General features: G+C 42.7%; 1 protein-coding gene across 1 annotated transcript in view; it reads left to right on the top strand.

Moving 5' to 3' along the window:
- The window catches only part of LOC309568939 (receptor-type tyrosine-protein phosphatase H-like), a gene marked incomplete at its 5' end in the record, with an annotated part of 1,053,085 nt that overhangs the window by 104,651 nt on the left and 928,723 nt on the right, over positions 1-19,711 (top strand). The window contains one exon of the mRNA XM_082274706.1: positions 10,189-10,458. Coding sequence (XP_082130832.1) covers positions 10,189-10,458 — 270 coding nt within the window. The remainder of the gene's footprint in view (positions 1-10,188; positions 10,459-19,711) is intronic.

Below are 19,711 nucleotides of genomic sequence, written 5' to 3'. Positions count from 1 at the left end.
TATAGGTGTGAAAGGAGAGGAACCCTATCCCTGCAAATAATTTCATTAGTGCAGGGATAGGGTTCCGCTCCTTTCACACCTATATGTGTGTATGTGTATATATACATATATGTGTGTGTGTAAATATATACCCTTACACAGAAGTTTAGATGTCATGCCTGCCTCCAAAGACTTCCACAAAAAATGCCCAATAAACGCCTGCCACAACACACCTGGGGGTTTTTGTTGCAGGCGTTTATTGGGCTTTTTTGTGGAAGTCTTTGGAGGCAGGCATGACATCTGAACTTCTGTGTAGGGGTATATATACACACACACATATATGTATACATACACATACACACATATAGGTGTGAAAGGAGCGGAACCCTATCCCTGCGCTAATGAAATTATTTGCAGGGATAGGGTTCCTCTCCTTTCACACCTATATGTGTGTATGTGTGTATATATATATATATATATATATATGTGTGTGTATATATACCCCTATACAGAAGTTCAGATGTCATGCCTGCCTCCAAAGACTTCCACAAAAAATGCCCAATAAACGCCTGCAACAAAAACGCCCAGGTGTGTTGTTGCAGGCGTTTATTGGGCATTTTTTGTGGAAGTCTTTGGAGGCGGGCATGACATCTGAACTTCTGTATAGGGGTATATATACACATACACATATATGTATATATACACATACACACATATAGGTGTGAAAGGAGCGGAACCCTATCCCTGCGCTAATGAAATTATTTGCAGGGATAGGGTTCCTCTCCTTTCACACCTATATGTGTGTATGTGTGTATATATATATATATATATATGTGTGTGTGTATATATACCCCTATACAGAAGTTCAGATGTCATGCCTGCCTCCAAAGACTTCCACAAAAAATGCCCAATAAACGCCTGCAACAAAAACGCCCAGGTGTGTTGTTGCAGGCGTTCATTGGGCATTTTTTGTGGAAGTCTTTGGAGGCGGGCATGACATCTGAACTTCTGTATAGGGGTATATATACACATACACATATATGTATATATACACATACACACATATAGGTGTGAAAGGAGCGGAACCCTATCCCTGCGCTAATGAAATTATTTGCAGGGATAGGGTTCCTCTCCTTTCACACCTATATGTGTGTATGTGTATATATATAGATATAGATATAGATATATAGATATATATATTTGTGTCTGTATATATAACCCTATACAGAAGTTCAGATGTCATGCCTGCCTCCAAAGACTTCCACAAAAAATGCCCAATAAACGCCTGCAACAAAAACGCCCAGGTGTGTTGTTGCAGGCGTTTATTGGGCATTTTTTGGGCATCTTTGGAGGCAGGCATGACATCTGAACTTCTGTATAGGGGTATATATACACACACACACATTATATATATATACAGTGGGTACGGAAAGTATTCAGACCCCCTTAAATTTTTCACTCTTTGTTATATTGCAGCCATTTGCTAAAATCATTTAAGTTCATTCTTCTTCCTCATGAATGTACACATAGCACCCCATACTGACAGAAAAACACAGAATTGTTGACATTGTTGCAGATTTATTAAAAAAGAAAAACTGAAATATCACATGGTCCTAAGTATTCAGGCCCTTTGCTCAGTATTTAGTAGAAGCCCCCTTTTGATCTAATACAGCCAGGAGTCTTTTTGGGAAAGATGCAACAAGTCTTTCACACCTGGATTTGGGGATCCTCTGCCATTCCTCCTTGCAGATCCTCTCCAGTTCTGTCAGGTTGGATGTTAAACGTTGGTGGACAGCCATTTTTAGGTCTCTCCAGAGATGCTCAATTGGGTTTAAGTCAGGGATCTGGCTGGGCCATTCAAGAACAGTCACGGAGTTGTTGTGAAGCCACCCCTTCGTTATTTTAGCTGTGTGCTTAGGGTCATTGTCTTGTTGGAAGGTAAACCTTCGGCCCAGTCTGAGGTCCAGAGCACTCTGGAGAAGGTTTTTGTCCAGGATATCCCTGTACTTGGCCGCATTCATCTTTCCCTCGATTGCAACCAGTCATCCTGTCCCTGCAGCTGAAAAACACCCCCACAGCATGATGCTGCCACCACCATGCTTCACTGTTGGGACTGTATTGGACAGGTGATGAGCAGTGCCTGGTTTTCTCCACACATACCGCTTAGAATTAAGGCCAAAAAGTTCTATTTTGGTCTCATCAGACCAGAGAATCTTATTTCTCACCATCATGGAGTCCTTCAGGTATTTTTTAGCAAACTCCATGCAGGCTTTCATGTGTCTTACACTGAGGAGAGGCTTCCGTCGGGCCACTCTACCATAAAGCCCCGACTGGTGGAGGGCTGTAGTGATGGTTGACTTTCTACAGCTTTCTCCCATCTCCTGACTGCATCTCTGGAGCTCAGCCACAGTGATCTTTGGGTTCTTCTTTACCTCTCTCACCAAGGCTCTTCTCCCCCGATAGCTCAGTTTGGCCCGGACGGCCAGCTCTAGGAAGGGTTCTGGTCGTCCCAAACGTCTTCCATTTGAGGATTATGGAGGCCACTGTGCCCTTAGGAACCTTAAGTGCAGCAGAAATCTTTTTGTAACCTTGGCCAGATCTGTGACTTGCCACAATTCTGTCTCTGAGCTCTTCAGGCAGTTCCTTTGACCTCATGATTCTCATTTGCTCTGACATGCATTGTGATCTGGAAGGTCTTATATAGACAGGTGTGTGGCTTTCCTAATCAAGTCCAATCAGTATAATCAAACACAGCTGGACTCAAATGAAGGTGTAGAACCATCTCAAGGATGATCAGAAGAAATGGAAAGCACCTGAGTTAAATATATGAGTGTCACAGCAAAGGGTCTGAATACTTAGGACCATGTGATATTTCAGTTTTTCTTTTTTAATAAATCTGCAACAATGTCAACAATTCTGTGTTTTTCTGTCAGTATGGGGTGCTATGTGTACATTCATGAGGAAGAAGAATGAACTTAAATGATTTTAGCAAATGGCTGCAATATAACAAAGAGTGAAAAATTTAAGGGGGTCTGAATACTTTCCGTACCCACTGTATATATATATATACACATACACACATATAGGTGTGAAAGGAGAGGAACCCTATCCCTGCAAATAATTTCATTAGCGCAGGGATAGAGTTCTGCTCCTTTCACACCTATATGTGTGTGTATGTGTATATATACATATATATGTGTGTGTGTGTATATACCCCTACACAGAAGTTCAGATGTCATGCCTGCCTCCAAAGACTTCCACAAAAAAAGCCCAATAAACGCCTGCAACAAAAACGCCCAGGTGTGAAAGTAGCGGAGCCCCATCCCTGCTCTACTAAAAAGTCTAAGAAAAATTACATAGTTACATAGTTAGTGAGGTTGAAAAAAGACATCAGTCCATCCAGTTCAACCTACGATGTGTGTGTGTGTTTGCTTTTAACCGTACATTGTATACCCCTGTATGTTGTGGTCTCTAAGGTGCCCATCTAATAGTTTTTTGAAACTATCAATGCTCCCTGCTGATACGACTGCTTGTGGAAGAGAATTCCACATCCTTACCGCTCTTACAGTGAAGAACCCCTTACGCACTTTAAGGTTAAACCACCTTTCCTCTAGTTTTAGTGAGTGGCCACGTGTCTTATTGTATCTCCTTTCCCTGAATAGTTTGTTCCTTATGCTAGGGTCGCCAGTACAGTATTTGTACATTGATATCATATCCCCCCTCAATCGTCTCTTCTCCAGAGAGAATAAGTTCAGTGATTGTAGCCTTTCCTCATAGCTGATGTCCTCCATTCCCCTAATTATTTTTGTTGCCCTTCTCTGGACTTTCTCCAGTTCCAGCACATCCTTCCTGAGGACCGGTGCCCAGAACTGGACAGCATACTCCAGATGTGGCCAGACCAGAGTCTTGTAGAGTGGGAGAATAATCTCTTTATTTCTGGAGTGAATCCCCTTTTTATACATCCCAGTATTCTGTTGGCTTTGCTTGCAGCGGCTTGGCAATGCATGCCACTGCCAAGCCTGTTGTCTACCAGTACCCCCAAGTCCTTTTCCATCCTAGACTCACCCAGAGGTTTCCCCCCAAGTGAGTAGCTTGCTTTCTGGTTTCTGGCTCCCAGGTGCATTACTTTACATTTTTCAACATTAAACCTCATCTGCCATGTAGTTGCCCACCCCGTTATTTTGTTCAGGTCCGCTTGCAAGGTTTCCACATCCTGCATAGAAGATATTGGCAAGCCTAGTTTAGTATCATCTGCAAATACTGAGATTGTACTCGATATCCCCTCCTCTAGATCATTTATGAATAAATTAAACAAGATTGGTCCTAGGACAGAACCCTGGGGGACCCCACTTTCCACACCCACCCAATCCGAGTACTCCCCATTAATCACCACCCTCTGAACTCTCCCCTGGAGCCAGTTCTCTATCCAGGTACTCACCTTATGGTCCATACCTACCTTCCTTAGTTTGTACAGTAAGCGTTTGTGGGGAACGGTGTCAAAGGCCTTTGCAAAGTCCAGATACACCACATCCACAGGCTTTCCCTTATCTAGGTGGCAGCTCACTTCATCGTAGAAGGTTAATAGATTGGTTTGGCAAGAATGATTTTTCATGAATCCATGCTGATTACTACTTATAATACCGTTTTCATTACTAAAGTCTTGTATGTGGTCCCTTAACATCCCCTCCAAAATTTTGCAGACTACTGATGTTAGGCTGACCGGCCTATAGTTACCCGGGATACATCTCGGCCCCTTTTTAAATATTGGTACCACGTTGGCTTTTTTACAATCAGCTGGCACCATACCCGTCTGTAAACTATCCTTAAAGATCAAGAATAATGGTCTGGCAATCACCTGGCTGAACTCATTAAGAACCCTCGGGTGCAAGCCATCCGGTCCCGGGGATTTATTTATGTTAAGTTTCTCTAGTTTAGCTCTAAGTCTATCTTCTCTTAGCCATGGCGGCACTTCCTGAGGTGTATTATTTAGTTCGGCCTTACAAGCAAGGTTCGTGTAGCCCCCGATTTTTTTGTGAAGACTGAAGAGAAGAAATTATTTAACACTTCCGCCTTTTCTCTGTCCTCAGTGGCCATATTTCCTTTGTCATCTTTTTTGGGGCCTATGTGTTCTGGCCTCGCTTTCTTACGGTTTATATACTTAAAGAACTTCTTGAGGTTCTTTTTACTCTCCTCCGCTATATGTCTCTCGTGTTCTATTTTAGCCGCCCTGATTTCATCTTTACATTTCTTATTACACTCTTTGTAATGCTTAAATGCTGCCAAAGACCCCTCAGTCTTGTATTTTTTGAAGGCCTTTTCTTTAGCACTAATATACATTTTTATGTTGGAGTTTAGCCACCCAGGGTTTAGTTTTGCTCTTTTAAATTTATTTCCCTTTGGAATGCACTGGCCAATCCCCTTGTTAAGTATGCTCTTGAAGCACTCCCATTTTTCCTCCGTGTTCTTTGTTCCCAGGGTTCTATCCCATTTGATATTTTCTAGCAGCGAGCGCAGTTTAGGGAAATTGGCTCTTTTGAAATTCAGTGTCCTTATATTAAAAAGAATAGCGCACACATGCAAAAGAAATGACTATCAAATATGGAGACAATCCATAAATAAAAATGAGGATTTAGTCCCACCATATGGCCATATCGTGCTCAAGCCCACCACTGCGTCAAAGTACCCCATTATCAGTGGGTCCTACACTATCCATAAAAAAGGGGTGAATCCAGCCTCTCTAACCCTTGGAGACAACACTCCTTGCTGGAAAAGATGTGCTAATGCACTATAGGGGACTCCTCCTATATCTACTTGATAGTGGACACCGATAGAGTACAGGTGTGTGTGGGGGATGGGATGCCAGACTCTGACCAGACTTCTGAGGTTGAGCATCCCATCCCCCACACACACCTGTACTCTATCGGTGTCCACTATCAAGTAGATATAGGAGGAGTCCCCTGTAGTGCATTAGCACATCTTTCCCAGCAAGGAGTGTTGTCTCCAAGGGTTAGAGAGGCTGGATTCACCCCTTTTTTATGGATAGTGTAGGACCCACTGATAATGGGGTACTTTGACGCAGTGGTGGGCTTGAGCACGATATGGCCATATGGTGGGACTAAATCCCCATTTTTATTTATGGATTGTCTCCATATTTGATAGTCATTTCTTTTGCATGTGTGCGCTATTCTTTTTAATATACATGTTGCTTGGTCCATAGCTGCACTGGCTTTAGATATACATGTTCAGGGTTTGCTCCCCCAATTTTTTGCTTGTTTACAGTGTCCTTATATTACCCTTGTATTTCCTATTACTGTAATTAATACTGAAACTAATTGACCTATGGTCACTGTTTCCTAAGTTGTCCCGTATTTCTATATCTGTGAGCAGGTCTGTATTGTTGGTAATCAGTAGGTCAAGTACCGCATTGTTTCTTGTCGGTGCATTCACCATCTGACCCATGAAATTGTCCTGCAAAACATTTAGGAACTGCCTAGCCTTGGCTGAGTGCGTGGTTCCTTCTGCCCAGTCTATATCTGGATTATTAAAAAAATTATCTTTTTTCTATGGCGGTCACCCTGACATGAATGAGTTCGCTCACCCTGGCATAGCAGTCAGAGTCAGTTCACCCTAAACTACACTACAGTCACCCTGACACTTAACACTTTCCCTACAGAAACTAGGTTATTGAATCTAACTATAGTGGTATATAGTACCCTAACTACACTGCATATCCCTTTCCTCACACTAATAATTGCTAAATGACACTTTTGCAGCAGGAGTAACAGAACTGCTCCCACTCTCTTCCACAGCCCCTGTATTACAGTGCTATAGATTTGGCGGGGCTTTGTTATATACTGGGGGGCGTATTCACTACTGATTAGCCTCTGGACCCCCTAGTCACTCCAATCACATTCCGAGCATCCTCCTGCCCCCTCAATTGGCTTTTACTCGTGTTTCTGGTCCAATCATGGGCTTTTAAGGCCCAGTTCCTGTCCCATTGCATTTTGGGCGATTCTGGTGCCAAATTCCTAACTTTTACCGCAAAAATTTCCGAATTTGGCTGAATTTCGAACAGTCAATGTTCGGGACGAACCGGTGGTCGACCCGAACCGTTTGATCATCCCTATTGAGTGCATAGAGTTTCAAATGGTGGTAAGGGAGCATGATACAGAAGAGTCAGGGTCAATACTGTGAAAGGAAATGTTGGATTTGAAAAAAAATCCAGTAGGGGAAAGGAATGTTGTTCTAGTAGGGAGCATGTTGCGGTCCATGAGGGAACCATCTTGAAAAAAATGGTGTGCTAAGAATTCATTTACATAGACACAGCATTAAAGTGGTTGTAAAGGCAGAAGTTTGTTTATCTTAATGCATTCTATGTGTGCACCGGCCCCTACAGCCCCCTAATACTTACTTGATCCCATCTCAATCCAGTGACATTGCAGGAGTGTCTCAGGTGCCCGGGACTGTCCTCCTCATTGGCTAAAACAGCAGCGTGGTGTCATTGGCTTCCACTGCTGTCAATCCAAGTCAGTCAGCCAATGCGGTTTAGTGTCTGAATGGACACAGGGAGCTGTGGCTTGGCTCGGTGTCTCCATACAAATATGCTTGCTATGGGGGCTCTCAACAGGAGGGAGGGGCTGGAAGCTCCTAAGAGGGATCCAAGAAAATGAGGATCTGGGCTGCTTTGTGTAAAACTGCTACACAGGGCAGGTAAGTATAACATGTTTGTAATTTTTTTTTTTTTTAAACAGACTTTTGTATCACTTTAACCACTTGCTGACTGACTGCCTAACGCCGATCTACGTCGGCAGTCAGCCCCTCACAGGCAAAGTGACGTAGGGCTACGTCACTAGCTTGTGAGGGTCTAGGGAGCGAGCGCGCGCCCCCAGAGGCGTGCTCCCGCTCCCGCGTGGTCACGGACCCCCCCGCACGTGTGACCGGCGGACCCGATGTCCGCCGGTCACTCTGCCATCGGTGGGGGAGAGGGAGAAAGTCAGACGGCTTGTGTAAACAAGCTGCCTGTCATTCTCCCCTGTGTATGAAGGATGATCATACGGTTCTACTATGTAGAACCATTGATCACTCTTCATACATCTGAAGCCACAGCCAATCACAGTAGAAAGCACGCCCCTAGGGACACACATAGCCCCTCCCTTTCAAAAAAAGTTAACCCCTTCACTGCCAGTGTATTTTTACAGTAACAGTGCATATGTATAGCACTGATTACTGTAGAAATGTCACTGGTAACCCCAAAAGTGTCAAAAATGTCAGTGAAGGGTCCGATCTGTCCGCCGCAATATCGCAGTACCGCAAAAAAAATCTCAGATCGCCGCCATTACGCGTTAAAAACAAAACAACAAAAATGACAAAAATCTTTCCCTTTGTTAGTAAACGCAATAACTTTTGCGCAAACCAATCAAAATACGCTTTTTGCGATTTTTTTTTACCAAACATAGGTAGCATAAAACAAATTGGCCGAAAATGTTAAAAAATTTTGATTTTTACATTTTTTTGGGGGGGAATTTCATATAAAAAAATGTGAAAAATATTGCTATTTTTGCAAAATTTACGCTCTTTTTTTGTTTATAGCGCGTGATCAAAAAATCGCACAGGTGATCAAATACCACCAAAAGAAAGCTCTATTTGTGGGAAAAAAAGGACGCCAAATTTGTTTAGATACAGCATCGCACGACCGCGCAATTGTCCGTTAAAGTCACGCAGTGCCGAATCGCAAAATACCCCCTGGTCAGGAAGGGGATAAAATCTTCCGGGGCTTAAGTTACATAGTTACATAGTTGGTGAGGTTGAATAAAGACAAAAGTCCATCCAGTTCAACCTGTGTAGATGTGTGTGGCTGTAATCATCTTGCATACCCCTGAATGTTCTGATCCTTGAGATGCACGTCTAAGAGTCTTTTGAAAGCCACCATACTACCCGCAGAAACCACCTCATGTGGTAGAGAATTCCACACTCTTGTAGCCCTAACAGTAAAGAACCCCCCACGTTGCCTGAGGTTAAAACGCTTCTCCTCTAATCGCATTGTATGTCCCCGAGTTCTCATGCAATCCCTTCGACTGAACAGCTTTTTTTCTAAGCCTAGATCCCCATTTAGATATTTAAAAATTGCTATCATGTCCCCCCTCAGGCGTCTCTTCTCCAGGGAGAATAAATCAAGCGATTGCAGACGCTCCTCATAATCAAGGTCCTCCAATCCCCTAATTAGTTTAGTTGCCCTTCTCTGGACTCTCTCCAGCTCCAACACCAACAAGTGGTTAAGGAACATAAGGAAGATGATTTCTGCACACCTGTGGGGCATCATTTCTCATAGTCTGATCACACCATGGAAGACATGAATGTTTTGGTTCTTAAAGGGAACTTCAAAACTACTCAGGAAAGGAAAACTTAAGAATGATAATTCTATTTGACACGAAAGATAATGGACTACATGTGGACCCAGGTTTTCTAAATCATTATCCAACAGTTTTACGATCACCCCTCCCCATCTATAGCTTTCCCACTGCCTTATCTCACTAACTACCTAAGTTGCATTAATACTGCTCTGTATGTTTGTTTGTGCCTTTTTATCAAACATTGTACTGTATTACTTAACATTCTGCAAAAACTTTATGTATTAGTACTGCTTGGACCTTGAAGAAGGAGGTACACCCCAAAAGCTTGTCCTGAAAATTTGGATGTTAGTGCAAATAAAAGAAAAAGTATCGCAGACAGTACAAAATTGTTCTTCAATCAGTTGAGCAATGCAGTCAATCAATATTAATAAATGGAAAAAAAAATATTAGAAAATGAACAGAAAAATGTGCATGGATATACAGTACAGGAGAAACATAAAACCTGCAGTTAACCAACTTCATCTAGTTTTTAGATTGATTCATTCATTACTCCTCTACATATGCATACATATACATACTGTATGTCTCTTGTGGATCTACTCCCATTTTAAATGAATGCCCTGCCCCTAAATAAAATATGCATATTCTTTGTCTAAATTTTTTTACTGGACACATAGCAAAAAATGGCACCCCTGAAAGTTGTTGACAAAAAGGAATATGAATCTGTCTTTTAGTCTTTAGACCAAAAAAACTCCATGAATACATTCGAGAGAATTGCCAAATCAACTATTTTTTGTATGAATTTGTGTATCGCTACTCATTATATGTGTATAATGATTTTTGCTCTTTGTCTATCTAGGGCCATCAATAGTTAAAGGCTTGAATGTATCCAACATATCTCCTCATGAAGTGAGAGTCTTTTGGACAGAATCCAGTGACCCAAATAACAAAACATATACCTATAATGTGACAGTTCAAGCATCAGATTTTGTGATAACATTTAATTTAAAAAATACCAGCATGGTTGTGTCAATTCTACAGCCAGGATCAGATTACAACTTTACTGTCTATGCAGTCACTAACAATGGAGTTTATGGCCCAGCTTCTGAGATTGTTGAGGCCACAACAAGTAAGTTCATGTTTATGTAAATTAGTAAATGTGTGTCTGTTCATAAAATATAGCAAGATTCAGCTCATATTGACTTCAGTTGGGTTTGGCTCTAAATTCAGGATTTGCTGACTTCTCACTGGGTTTGCCAAACCTGGCTTAAACCTACCTGTTGCTAGTGCTACAACACGTACATTTGTGATTTTAAAAGTTAATAATGATATGAAGAAACAGTTTTCTAATTTTTTGTTATGTTGTCAGTTTGCTCAGGGCAGGGTTTTATTGCATAAAATCGAAATAGCCAGAATAGATAAAGCTTGTTGGAAAAAAAAAATTCAATCCATTGAGGGACACAGGAATATGTAGTATTTTCAGGCTGTTGCTACTGCGCAATAATCTAGACAATTATCCATTCTGTTACCAATATTAATGTTCACAAGAACACTCATAAAGCACTCTTTAATGAATTGGTTGCAGACATTCCGATAACATTCCCACAACCAAAAACAAGAGATATTATTATTAAAATTAGAGCTGTACCGATACTGTTATCCAGTGGCGGCCAGCCGATAGGGGGCGCAGGGGCGCCGCCCCCCCTCCCCAGAAGAAAAGAAGAACAAAAAGATTATTAAAAAAAAAAGTCAATTTTCAGCCCACTAGGGGCGCCGGACATAGTAGTGGGTATGGGGTTTTGCCTCCCATGGGAGGCAGACAGAGGCGCCAATTGGCGGCCTTCTGGGGGTCATCGGGGCGCAGAGCAATGCGCCCCGACACTCCCCACTTTACTGATGTCCTGGCTGTGATTGGTCCAGACTCCAGCCTGGACCAATCACAGGAGGACATCCCGGGACGATCCTGTGCACCGCCCACACGCCGCCCCCCATCCTTCCCGCCCGCCAAGAGAGAGGAGAGCTGCATGTGGAGTCTGAAGAAGAAGGTAAGATGCTGCTGCTTGTGAGACCTGCTGACCTGACGTGACACTGTCCTTTTCCTCCCCCCCCCTCCTCCCCGGTGACCCCGGCAGTCCGGATGGGGATTTGGCACTAATACTGTCGGCCGAGGTAAATGTGGAGGGCTCCCCCCTCCCCCTCCACCTTCACGGGGCACACAGAGGGCCCCCCCTCCTCCCTGCTCGTTGCACACAGACCATTCTCAGTCAGTGTCTGCTCACATCGGGATGATGGATGTGTGTGGTCTGACGGGGAGAGGCGAAGAGCCTGGCATGGTGAAAGCGAGTGTGTGAGGGCCAGGTACACCGGCCGGCGGGGCAGAGTAGTGAGTACACCGGGTGTAGAGGTGTAAGAATATTTAATAATAAATATCTTGCGCTCGTGCTTATGTCAGAATATTTATACTGCTCTGAATATAGCAGTGTATTTATTTATGGTTAATAAGCAAAGATCTATGAAAAAGGAGAGTCTTCACCTATTGCCATAAATCAATGTCGTGAATTCTTTTTAATTGATTAATTTCTTTTTAAAAGCATATACCAATCCTAGTGAGTACAGTCTACAGCGTGGAATATATATAAAAATATTTATTCTCAAGACATGCAAACACGATATATGATCAAACAAGAAGTGACACAAAACGATAACTCTGCATAAAAATACTAACTTCAAATAATCAATGCAATGTGATGTTTAGCTCAATAATGAAAGTGAAACTGAAACAAAGTGAAAGTAAAACGAAAGTAAAACGAAAGCAAGATTACCATTTCTTCCCAGGTATAGTATAAGCCATAAATTAATGTTCTATATAAACAGACTACAATGGTCTGCGTAATCACATAGCCAAAGTCATTCCACTGCAGATGAAATGAGAATAAGCCATGCAAAACGGAAGACTTAAAATTGCAAATAATGCACTTAATCTGATATTAATAAAAATGTATAAAAACAAAAATCAGCTATTTAGAGAAAAATCTACCATGGCTTATACGGCTGGGATTGTAATCTCATTACCCTTTAAATATGCAATATAAAACATATAAGGAAAGAATAAACAATTGTTGAATAAAATCAAATAACATAGCAAGGCATATTTACCATACTTAAGATAGCCGCTAGCTTCAAATAGTTACCAGAGTCCTAAGATGGATGCCTTTCTTAAGATGGTGGATTCCCTTCAAGTTTCAGATGAATGATGTGGACCAAGGTAGAGTATGTCTGGATGAGTCTATTGAGAAATGTAATAGCGTGTGTGGTGTAAGTGTAAGGTGTGTTGTCAGTAGTGTAATGTAATGTGTCCTCTCACATCTGGGTTGGTCTTTTATATGGTAAGAACAAAGAGCTATAAAAATTACCATAAGTAAAACCCAGAGGGATAAAACATTATCCCAATTGGTCGGGATATTCTATACCTAAACTGGTGAGGTCATAGACACGCCTCTTTTGATAATTAACCCCATACTTGGATAATAAAGTTAAATGATGATTTCTCTATATGTGAGATTAATCATATAACACAACATAAAACTTTGTCCAGATTTCCAGTACATACATAAATGTCCACCTGTGTCTCCATCATTCACCTTGGCAAGTAATGCCATTTCAATAATTATATTTTTAAGACAATATAATATTTTTATATGGAAATATCTAAAATTATCTCAAGACTGCACCTGGTATTTTGCCTGCAGAGGGCAGTGTCGTACCATTCATTAGATTTTGTATTTAACATAATTAAAACAATTCGTTATCTGATGACCTATTGACCTGTCGGCTAGTGAGAAGCCATTACTTATATGACCATGCCAAAGTTGTCAGGCATTTCGTCTAAGTTGGTAATATTTACGACATCTTTGAACACTTAGACATAAACTAGTCTAAAGCAATTCTATAAACACTCCTACCACATGCCTTAACATGAAGTAATTCGTTTTTAAGACTCACAAGTCCTTACACATCATAGAAAAGTATACTTATATATATATGTATATTATATATCTAATATTATATAAGTATCAAGTTCACACTTCTATATTAATAAGAAAACAATGTATTATCGTTAATATACATCTTACATATGATGATGTTTTCTAAAACTTATTTTTAAATAATCCTTTAAAAGAAATATACTGACTATATTGTTCATTGTTATATATACAGATAAGATAACAGGCCAGACTAGCCATGAGTGACTAGTACGATGTCTCGCCAATTGATTCTTATCTGATGAGATGTGTAAAGGGGTCTTATTTATGACTGCAGACTTACAAGGATTTTCTGTAGAACTTAAGACTATGTAAAGGCATCTTGTAAAAGAACATGAACTTCCCATGAACTCCTAACAAAATGTATCCTGTCCTGTTCAGAATCTTATATGCATAATATGGCATATACATGACTTTTAAAATCATTTTTATTTTTACCTATTATTATTTTAATCAACCCCCAATAACCCCGACAGAGGGATGCAATGATCAGGCATTATGGAGCAGCTGCGCATCACTGTCAGCAATATACAGGACAGGAAAATACCAACACAGAACCCCTGTCAGCCTTCCCTGTTACAGATGCTCCAGCATCTGAGGCCACACTAAAATCCATGCTGCTCTCACTGCAAACGGGCATACAAAAAGATCTTAAGGAGGACACTACATTGAAAGGGGGCATGTACGCTGGTCACTACATTGAGGGGCATGTACACTGGTCACTAGATTGAGGGGCATGTACACTGGTCACTAGATTGAGGGGCATGTATGCTGGTCACTACATTGAGGGGCATGTATGCTGGTCACTACATTGAGGGGCATGTATGCTGGTCACTACATTGAAAGGGGGCATGTATGCTGGTCACTACATTGAAAGGGGGCATGTATGCTGGTCACTACATTGAGGGGCATGTATGCTGGTCACTACATTGAGGGGCATGTATGCTGGTCACTACATTGAAAGGGGGCATGTATGCTGGTCACTACATTGAGGAGCATGTATGCTGGTGACTACATTGAAAAGGGGCATTTATGCTTGTCACTACATTGAAAGGGGGCATGTATACTGGTCACTGCATTGAAAGGGGGCATGTACGCTGGTCACTACATTGAAAGGGGGCATGTACGCTGGTCACTGCATTGAAAGGGGGCATGTACGCTGGTCACTACATTGAAAGGGGGCATGTACACTGGTCACTACATTGAAAGGGGGCATGTATGCTGGTCTCTACGTTGAAAGGGGGCATGTACACTGGTCACTACATTGAAAGGGGGCATGTACACTGGTCACTGCATTGAAAGGGGGCATGTACGCTGGTCACTACATTGAAAGGGGGCATGTACGCTGGTCACTACATTGAAAGGGGGTCTGTGCTGTGGGGTTTGTGCTAGGGGGCCTGTACTGCGGGGTTTGTGCTAGGGGGTCTGTACTGTGGGATTAGTGCTAGGGGGCCTGTACTGTGGGATTTGTGCTAGGGGGTCTGTACTGTGGGATTAGTGCTAGGGGGTCTGTACTGTGGGGTTTGTGCTAGGGGGTCTGTACTGTGGGGTTTCTGCTGGGGGGGGGTCTGTACTGTGGGGTTTGAGCCACTCTCAGTCAGTGTATCCCATAATAGGATGTATCTTCCAGTATATCCCATAATAGGGCCCCTGCTCCCTATTATGGGATATACTAGTACTGATGGACCCCTTAATATGTGATATAGTGATATATTGGGAGAATTTGTTCACGCAAGCAAAATACAGGGGACAAAATGGGTGGAGTCTATAATGGGTGGGGCTTCTGAGAAATTGGAGGGGTCAACATGGAAGGGCGGGGTCTTGCGCCCCACCATCTTAAAACTTCACCAGCCGCCACTGCTGTTATCGGTGCTGGTACTAAGCATTTGCATGAGTGCTTTTACTCATGCAAATGCTCTCAAACTAAAACCAATACCTTCAGCCTCGGTTCACACTGCTGCGCTGTGAATTCTATCAGTTTTTTAGTGTGATTTAAGTGAGAATTTACAGCGTGATTTCAATTAAAACTTTAGGAGTTCGAAGTTATGCCCAAGCCAGTTGTTAGGGAGCAGGGCCACCACTGACAGCTGAAATGTAAACAAAAGAATGCCAGCAATTAAACATTTTTTTTAAAAAACAGCGTGGTAGTCCCCCCAAAATTCATACCAGACCCTTAGGCTTAGCATGCAGCCTGGCAGCCAAAGAAAGGGGGGCAAAAAGCAAGCACCCCCCCGAATCCTATCAGGCCACATGCCCTCAACATGGGGGTGCTTTGGGGTGAGGGGCGGGAGGGGGGCGGTCCGCCCCAGGTGCCACAAATTGGGGGGTGCCAGACTGCCAGTGAGCCCCAGGGTGACACCCAGGGCCGAACTGCCTCCGCCGCTGACTGACAAAGGAGAACAATGTGAAGGGGTCGGCAACCGAGGTGGAATTGATGGCAAAATATTCCTCCAGATGTGAATGTAGTTCTTTGACGTTCTCAGGTTGGGACATAATGTATACATCATTGCGCCATCTGTTCGCCCGCGTCTCAGAGCTGGCCACCCCCACACTGATAGATATTGGTGCATGATCCGACCATGTTATACAATGAATAGAAGATCTGGAAACTTTTTGAAGCAAAAATCTATCAACCAAAAAAACATCAATACGAGAATAAGAATGGTGTACATTAGAGTAGAAGGTATAGTCACGTTCTGATGAGTGTTGGCACCGACAGACATCGAAGAGTTCAGATGAGGAGATGAATTGCGACAAGTATACTTTTCTCTTGTGTTTACTGGATATATTGGAGAAATCTAGGTCTCTAGCTGGTGTGGCATTAAAGTCTAGAATAACGTGTCCTTGTTTCACTGCAGTGACCTTTTTCCAAATTTTTGCAGGTAAGAGAGTGGTTTTGTATTAGGTAAATATATTAATGCCAGTGTGAGCCTAGTGTTGTTAACCTCACAGACCAATATGATATAGCGGCCAGATGGGTCTAAGTGAGTATCCACTGGTTGGAATTTTACAGTGTTTTTCTACAGCTATGGCAACCCCGCCCTTTTTAGACAGGCAATTGGCCATAAATATATGCGGGAAAAGGCGATATTGAAAAACAGTGGGATTTCAGTCTGCAAAATGAGTTTCCTGGAAACACATAATGTCACATTTCAACTGAACCGTTTCCTTCCATGCCATTTGTCTTTTGTAAGGGCTGTTTAGGCCTTTCATGTTAAGCTAAGATATAGTGAAGGACATTGCGGAAGAAAGTGGTGGAGTGCAGTGGAATCATGAAAAAACAAGGCAGTACTATGAGGAGAGAAGTCACCTGTGATATCTGGTCCCGTAGAAAAGAAAAATACCTGGTTACTGGGGTCCCGTAGGGAAGCAGTTACTAGCAGAAAGGTACTCTGAGGATGGTATTCAGGAAGGTTGTGGTCCATGGTGAGATGATCCAACGTTTGTTGAGGTGCTGGCTTGGTCCACAGGATCCGCTGAATGGTACAAAAAAAAAAGAGAGCAAAAATGCACAGAAAAAAAAATAAAACAAAAACAAAAATAGAGATAAAAGGAAAAGCACAAAAAAAACACAAGAACAAAGAAGCAATTCAGGTTCGAATCTGTGCGATAGGAGGCAAGGGGGTGTGATAGTCCAAGGGAAGAATGTGTACATCCTCCATGGCCTAGTGCAGTATAAGCATAACAAGGATTGAGTGAGCTCCACAGTGTCAGTCTTCATCTGAATCTGAGGCACGGTTAACAGTGGGTGATGAGGTATGAGGGTTATCGGGCCATGATTGGTCTTGGTCCAGTATGCCCCATTTGCGCAGCAGGCGGATACCCTCTTTGACAGTGGTCACAACATGCGTATCGCCATTCTTCAATCAACAGCTTTGCAGGATAAAGCCAATGGTATGTGATGTCAAGATTGTTTAGAGGCTTAGTGATAGTAGCCAGCTGTCGTCTTTGTTGTAATGTAAAAGCTGAGGGTAGGGGACTCACGTCTTCTTGTGGCAAGCCTAAATTGCTCTTTGACATGATAAAAATGGATGCAAGCAATTGTGTCTCGTGGCCAGACTTGTATAAAGTACTCAAAATTTCTACTTGAGTAAAAGTACAAGTGCTCGATCAAAAAGTGACTTAAGTAGAAGTGGAAGTGCTCGCAGAAAAAGTTACTTAAGTGGAAGTACTAAAGTATTCAACATTTTTTTTACTTAAGTATTGCAAGTAGTTTTTTCAAAAAAATTGCTACTTAAGTACTAAAAGTAAAAAGTACCAGTAGTTTTGAAAAAAAAATTCTACTCAAGTACTGAAAGTAGAAGTAGAAGTACTGTATTATGTAGTTATTAAAGAAAGAAGTCAAAAGTTTGAACATCATATTGTTTTTTATTATTTCAAATGATTTATTCAAATGATTAACCTAAAGGACAATCACAATTCCTTAGGCTGTAACTTTTTGTAAACGAAAACAGATAAAGTCCCTCCCTTCCCCTTTTAAAGCCAGGGGTGGTCTCCTTCCTGAGCTTCCTCACTCTCACAGCCAGGCAGATCACTTGAAGTTGAAGGGCCAGGGGTGGAAGGCGGTGTTTTTGGTTCGTCCATCTTTTCAGCTGATCAAAAGGCAGAACAGGAGCATGCGCAGTCTTCTTAATCGCGGTTTGATTTGATTTGCTCAATTGATGATGATGTGCCAGGCCAGCTTCATCAAACCTACAACGCTTAAAGTGAAAAATGCATCAAAAACTACTAACAAAGTGGCTGTGCTAAAAATGCTAATAAAGTGCCTGCAATTATATATATTCTTCTTGTATTCAAAATCATCGCCCACAGTATCAAAAATAAAGTGACATGTCTGTGCTAAATGCAGTGCAAATTATTCCCACAATGTAAATGTAATTCATATAAAATATATATGACAATACCACAATAAAATAAGTTGTGATTGTGAATAAGTTAGGTGCAAGTTTAAGTGTGTAAACTAAACTTTATAAGGAAAAGTCCATAACTGAATTCCAGTGTGTAATCTAAGAAGTGCTGTCACTTGCTGTCAGATGCTTCCACCTTTCTTCTGTCATCTGCTCAGTAAAGTGGAGGACTGGATAGCCTCTCTCTCTGCCTCTCACCTTCATAGCACTGGCACTGCACTGGTTCAAAAAGCTGTCTATATTATTTTCATTATAAGAACTTGTCAGAACATGCTTCCACCACCTGTCCTTCACACTAGTAGTGCTCATTTGCTTTGCTCAAGTCAAGTGCCACTGCCAATGGCCACTGCAGTGCAGGCACAGCCGCACAGGCAGAGGCAGGCCGCAGGAAGCACAGGCAGAGGCAGGCACAGCCGCACAGGCAGAGGCAGGCCGCAGGAAGCACAGGCAGAGGCAGGCACAGCCGCACAGGCAGAGGCAGGCACAGCCACACAGGCAGAGGCAGGCACAGCCGCACAGGCAGAGGCAGGCACAGCCGCACAGGCAGAGGCAGGCCGCAGGAAGCACAGGCAGAGGCAGGCACAGCCACACAGGCAGAGGCAGGCCGCAGGTAGCACAGGCAGAGGCAGGCACAGCCACACAGGCAGAGGCAGGCACAGCCGCACAGGCAGAGGCAGGCACAGCCGCACAGGCAGAGGCAGGCCGCAGGAAGCACAGGCACCACCACAACACAACACTTATGGTCCATGGATCATGGATAGTCGGATAATCATCATAGCCGTCAGTCTCACTCTTCTTGGTTCAAAAAAGCCACCCATGACCCGTGTGTATATAATATATTAATATTTTATATTGATTATTTGATTCTCAAATGGCACATTTGCCATGGCAAGGATTAGGCCCTCTCCACGGTCCACCTCACTCACAGAGAGAAGAAGATGAGATAACGAAGAAAATGCTCAGAGTCCTGCTCCTGCGTCCCGCCGCCCGCGTCACAACTCCTCTCAGTAAGTGCCCTAAGGGGTGGAGTCTGAGTGACACACAACACGTTTAGAGGCAGAGACCTCGAGCGGTAAGACGGCAGCGCGGCTCCTCCAGTGCGGTCTCTTAACTTGATGATCATGACAGTGATTCCACGGGCCGCGGCGCGAGCGAGGCTGTGGGATTGATTGAATTGAGTTGTGCTGCCTACTGCTACACGCTACCTACTACTAAATTTTGAGTCAGTATATTTTATTTCATTTTTATATATAAAAGCGTCACTTTGTCACATGTTGGGGAATCACATCGGCTCAGCTCCAGAAGTGGCGGGTGTCTCCGTCATCCTGCCAGGGCCGCCAAGAAGTTCATCACCTAATCTTAAATTATTAATATCTTATGAGGAGAGGACCTATGAGATTGAGAATTGAAATAATTAAATATATATGGCTTT

This window comes from Pelophylax lessonae (assembly GCF_965119305.1).
Source record: "Pelophylax lessonae genome assembly, chromosome: 12".
Classification (NCBI taxonomy): domain Eukaryota; kingdom Metazoa; phylum Chordata; class Amphibia; order Anura; family Ranidae; genus Pelophylax; species Pelophylax lessonae.
This window is presented reverse-complemented; position numbering and strand designations above follow the sequence as displayed.